Genomic DNA, 5,370 nt, shown 5'->3' on the forward strand with positions numbered 1-5,370 from the left:
CAGCGCAGCAGGGGCTGAGCAGCCCAGCGCGAGGGCGAAACGGCTTGCGGAGAGGAGGGACGGGGGCAGGAGCGGGCTGGCTGCACGCAGGCGCCAGGGAAAGAGCCCACGGGGGCTTCCTACGCCAGGCGCTTCCTGCAGCCCAGCTTGCTCCCGGGCGCAGAGCTGCGGCCCCTCAAACGTCCCCCCGGGGCAGCAGCCCCGGCTGAGGCAGCAAAAAGAAAAAAATAAATAAATAAAAAATCCCATTCGGGTAAGGGCAGAGGCAAGGCAGAGCAGAGCCGAGCCAGGCGGGCACCACGCAGCCGGGGGGCTCTGCGCCAGCACCGGGGCCTCAGCACTGCTCCCAGCAGGCAGGACCCACCGCCCACCCCGCAAAGCGCCGCGCAGGGGCGGCCTCAGCCCCCGGCCCGGAGACCTCGGACCAGGGCACCGAGACGCTGCCGTGCCCGCGCCAAGGGGGGCCGGGCGCGTGCTGTGGGCTCGGCGCCGCGGGAGCCGGGGGGGCCCGCCGAGGCCGGCGGGCGGGGATGGCGGCCGAGCAGGAGCGGGAGGCATCCCGCGCCCCCGCCGCCCGCATTCCCACATGCCGGCTCGTTAATAGAGCAGCAGCAGCCGTTGCTTAGAGACGGGCGCAGGAAAACCTTCCCGGCTCCGGGGCCGGCGTGGGGACGCGGGGAGGGAGAGCCGGCCGCCTGCTGCGCCCGGCCCCGGGACAGGCCCCTCGGCCGGCCAGAGGGCGCGCGGCACCGGGGCGTCCCCGCGGGCAGGGCGGATGTGCCGGAGCTCACGTCCCCCCCCGGGCCCGGGAGCAGGCTTCATCCCATTAAAGCGAGAGCCCSGCGCGCGGCGCCCTAAGAGGATTGCGGGCAGCGGCTGGCGGGTCGCAGCRGAGCGGCCCTGCGCCCGGCACCCGAGTAACGGAGGTTTCCAGGTCAGAGCGGGAGCCGGGCAACGAGAGGGGAAGGGGGGCTCGGCGGGCAGAGGGCACCCAGCAGGAACCCGCCGCCGCCGGGCACGAAAATACCCTTCCCCTTGTCAGGGACCCCACCCCCAAAGCAAACGTGCCGAAGGCCGAGGGGACGCGGGACCCCCGCGGAGAGCGGCGGCGGGACAGCCCTGCCGCGCGCAGCCCGACCCCCAGCACGAAGGGGGCAGAGGGGCGAGGAGCCCCGGGGCAGAGGGGAGGGCGGCGCTGCACCCAGCAACGCGCAGGGAGGGCAGGGACGGAGCAGAGGATTAAGGGGGGGCGGGGAGGAGAAACGGGGACTAAATCCTCCCCGTTCCCAAAGGACAAGGACAGGGAGCATCTCCAACAGCAGCATCTCCCGGCCCGCACCCGAAGGTGGGGCGCAGGCACCGAGGATCATTACGCCAGTTATTCCCCTGCGGCAGGCGGGGAGGGAGGGAGCGATGGGGGGTTTGGGGGGGGGCGTCGCTCCCGCCCCGCGCTGGGCGAGCTCCATCCAGTTCCCACCACCGCCACCAATTAATAGGGGCCGGAGGCATCGCCCGTCCCCGTGGCAACGCCGCRGCTGGTCGATAGGGACCAGGGTTTCCATGGCAACCCCGAGATGGAGCCGGACAACGCCGGGGTCCCCGGCTAATGAGATCGAAGCTGGGGGCGGGGGGGGGAGGGAAGGTGACTAACCCGTTGCTGTCCCACGGTTGTCACCTTGCCCGGGGCTGGCAGGGCCCGGGGCCACCACCTTCCCCCGGCACATCCCGGCCCAAGCCGACCCTGCCGGGATGCGCCTCGCTCCTGCTAACATCCCTTAATATTCCAGCCGCAAACAGGGCAGTCMCCCAGCATCCACCACCCCCTCGTCAGGACCAGGCATCCGGGTGCCTGGATCCCTTTGCTTCCCCGAGGAGGACAACCCGCTCCCTCGGGGGAGGCGACAGGCTGGGAGAAGGGGGTCTCCCCCCAGCAGGGGTGGTACCAGAGGGCACCACTCCCCCCCATCCCCGTGCCCGGTGGGCAGAGACACCGACCCCGGCACCATGGGGAAACCAGGGCTCCGAGCCTCTGCCTGCACCCCAGCTCCCATCCCGATTTGGGGACCGGCTGCGCCCCTGCAGCAGGGCATCGGCTCGGCAGCGCCGCCACGGCGCACGCAGGGTGGCATCGCCCAGCCCGTACCTCCGCCAGCACCCGGTGCAGCGCCGCCGTGGCCTGGGGCGACACGTGCCAGGGGTCCCTCTCCTCCACCATGAGCACGTCCAGGGTGCCCTTCTCCAGCACCACGTCGAAGGAGGCGTCGGGGAACTGCAGGGCGCRGATGTCCATCACGGCCCAGCGCAGGCCGGGGCAGTGGGCGTAGCGGGCTCTCATGGCCTCGATGCACACCGGCGAGAAGTCGATGCTGGTGATGTCCGTGTAGCCCAGCTCGTAGAGGTCGTGGCTCAGGGCGCTGTTCCCGCAGCCTGCAAGAGGGGCACGGCAGGGCTCAGACGGGGGGAGGGGGGGGCTGCGTAGCCACCCCCCATCTGGGCACGCGAGTTGGTGGAGCCCCACACAGGTCTAACAGGGGGGCATATAAGGGCCCACGCCAGCCCCGAGGCTGCCTGCGAGCACCCTGAGCCCTGTTCGTGCCCCCTCAGAGCCCCAGGGCAGGGGGAAGACGGGCCGAGGAGCCAGAGYAGGCCACTGCACTGCTGGGATGCCACCTCCTTGCTAATTAACGAGCATTTCTCTAGCTCTAAATTACCCCTTTAATGCCAAGCGGGTGAGTGCAAACCAGCCCCATGCAACCCAAGGGGCTGAGAGCAGCCCCTGCCCCCAAGGCTCACACAGCAYGGGAAACCCAGGGTGCTCCCGTGGGCGCTGAGCGCTGCTCCCCACCCCAAAGCCCACTGCAGCCCCACTGCGACCCCATCCTCCCCGCTACRGGGCAGGACACGTGAGCAAACTGCGGAGATACTCAAGGCACAGAAYTTGTAGGGGGTGGGAGGGTGATGCTGCCCCCCACCCCCTCGAGCAACATATGGCACCAGGGAAGCCCCCCCACCCCCTGGTCCCCTCCCTGCCAGCCCCACGTGCCAGGAGCCGGCCGTGCCCAGCCCTGCCGCGGGAGCCCAGTGGGGCACAGGGCCCACGAGGGCTGCGGCACAGAAGCAGAGGCCACTGGCAAATGAGCAGATTAGCGCAGCACAGCACCATCTGGCAGGACTTAACCGGGAGGCAGCCGGCGGGGGAGGATGGAGGGAGGGACGGAGGGATGGAGGAGGGGAGGGAGGGAGGGAGAAGCTTCTCTCTTCCCAGCACTCRGAGGCAGCTCTCAGCCAGCACCCACTGCCCCAGGAAAGCAGCACCTTGCCTGGGAAGACACCAGGCACCAGCTGCACCCAAACGTGGACATCCCACAGCAACAGGCACAGGGAGAGGACTCCTCTCTTCGCAGCAAAGCCTGCTCCTCCTGGGGCCCGAGCCACAGGCCGGCCTTTCTGCACCAGCAAGCACAGGGAGAGGGGCAGAAAAGGGGCCCAAGAGTGCTCCCTGGCCCCGGGGAAGCAGGGAAAGGGGATTTGGATGCTATTAATCACAGATCACATAGATTGATCCTCTAACAGGATCAGGCSATTAGACCCAGTTAATCCGAACCTGCTCTGAGACTCCAGCCCCAGGGAGAACTCGGATTAAAAATCTGCCAGGTTAAATCTATGGCAGCAGCGAGATCAGAAACAGATAAAGCACCAGGTAGGATTAAAACGAGCTTATACTCCCCTCTCCCCTGCTAAAACCCTACACAGACAGGACTTCCCCACTCACTGGCCAGGAGAAATCACTGCAGAGCGCTTGGGAGGAGTGGGGAGGGGGCAGGTTCATGCCATTCCCCCAAGCAGTGAGACCCCCACCTGCAGCCACCCCGAGGAGCACGGACCCACTCGCAGCCCTGCCTGCCCCCCTGCAGCCCCCCGTGACACAGCAGGGCCTTCGCGGTTCGTCGGTTCAGCCCGGGACGGGCCATCCTAGGCCAGCAACCGGATTTTGGCAGCACAAGGGTTTCTCTCTTGGTCCCTGGCACCCCCGGATCGCAAAACAGCCAACGCTGCAGCTCTTCCCTGTCGCACTCCTTCCTGCCAGCTGGGAGAGCGTCCTCAGCACCTTGGTCCCTGCCAGGCTGGGGACATGTCCGCATGGGCACCCGCTTCCCCTGCCCACCATCATACACCTCCCCCGGGTCTCCTAGCCCCAGCCCCTGCGGGTGCTGCCAGCTCAGGGGGACGTTTCAAGCCCTGGACCTTGCCTGACACAGCTCTGCTCAGCCTCAGGCCCCCTGCGCAGCCCTGGTCACATCCCTTCACCTGCCCGTGGCTCCATCCCAGCAACAGCCCAGCTCCAGGGTGAATCAAGCCCTGGGGGGAGCCGCACAGCTCGGATGCTGACACCCAGACGCCACCCGACTCCCCAAGGCACGTCCCCTACCCGAACGCTCTCAAACACGGCTGCCACGCAGGGCCAGGAGCTTCCCGCACCCCAGTCCCGCGGGCTGGCCGCGGGCAGAGCTGCGGGGGCGGGGTGCCCGCGGTGGGGGAGCCCTGCCACGGGCCCCAGCCCTGCGGGGCCAGACACCAGCGCCGGGCACTGCCGGGCTCCCTCCTTGAACTGGCAGCGCYGGGGCCGGCTTGGAGGGGCCCAGGCGTCCCCTGTGTCGTCCTCCAGCCTGACACCGGGGTGCTGGGAGATYTGGACGGCCGGAGCCCTTCAGGCAGGCAGGGATCTTCTCCCACCTCCTCTGGGCCGGGCCTGGGGGCTCGGGGGAGCCGGTGCCGGGGGCACCCGCCGTGCCGCAAGGTCCCGCCGCTGCCCGGGCGGAGAGCGGGGCCAGARGCAGGGAGCACAGAGGCAGGGCAGAGCCCCCGCGCCCGCCGCGGCCGGAGCCGCCCAGCGGGCACCGGGGGCTCCCAGCGCCGCTGCCCCTTCGGGGGGCTCCGTCCCGCCCGCGGCAGCCCCACAGGAGCAGAGCCGGGCCCCCCGGGGGGGGGGCAGCGGGAGCCCCCGAGGGCCGCCCCGGCGGGGCCGCCCCGCCGCCTCCTTCCCGTAGGGCCCCCGGCGAAGCCCGGGGCAGGCGGCCCGGGCCCGGCGGGCACGTACCGAGCACGAGGATCCGGTCGCCGGGGCGCAGCTCCGGCTCCAGGTGCCGGCGGAAGCGGGACAGGCCCCCGAGCCACTCGCGGGGCTCGGCGCCCGCCTCGCGGTACCGCGCGTCCCAGAAGCCGCGCTCCCGGTAGCGGCTGTTGGCGGCCGGCGGCCGCCGCCGCGCCATGCCGGGGCCGCCACGTGCCGCCCACGTGGAGCTTCCGGCCGCCGCTTCCGGCGGGAGCGGTGCGCGGGGCAAAGCAGCCCGGCTGGAAACGGCGGCGGGG

General features: G+C 70.4%; 2 protein-coding genes across 2 annotated transcripts in view; one reads left to right on the plus strand and one right to left on the minus strand.

Moving 5' to 3' along the window:
* The first annotated feature begins 915 nt into the window (after window positions 1–915).
* ALG3 (ALG3 alpha-1,3- mannosyltransferase) overlaps window positions 916–5,370 on the plus strand; it is an 8,284-nt gene continuing 3,829 nt past the window's right edge. The window contains exon 1 of the mRNA XM_085325167.1: window positions 916–934. The gene's annotated coding sequence lies outside the window, so the exon portion shown is untranslated. The remainder of the gene's footprint in view (window positions 935–5,370) is intronic.
* Window positions 1,766–5,308, minus strand: EEF1AKMT4 (EEF1A lysine methyltransferase 4). Its single transcript, XM_085325190.1, has 2 exons — window positions 5,099–5,308; window positions 1,766–2,427 (listed from the first exon to the last, which is right to left on the minus strand). Exons 1-2 carry the CDS (start codon window positions 5,268–5,270, stop codon window positions 1,766–1,768), a joined length of 834 nt encoding a protein of 277 aa, XP_085181316.1. The 5' UTR covers window positions 5,271–5,308.

Source organism: Rhea americana, unplaced genomic scaffold, assembly GCF_003343005.1.
Source record: "Rhea americana isolate MKP2758 unplaced genomic scaffold, rheAme1 scaffold_96, whole genome shotgun sequence".
NCBI classification, from domain to species: Eukaryota; Metazoa; Chordata; class Aves; order Rheiformes; family Rheidae; genus Rhea; species Rhea americana.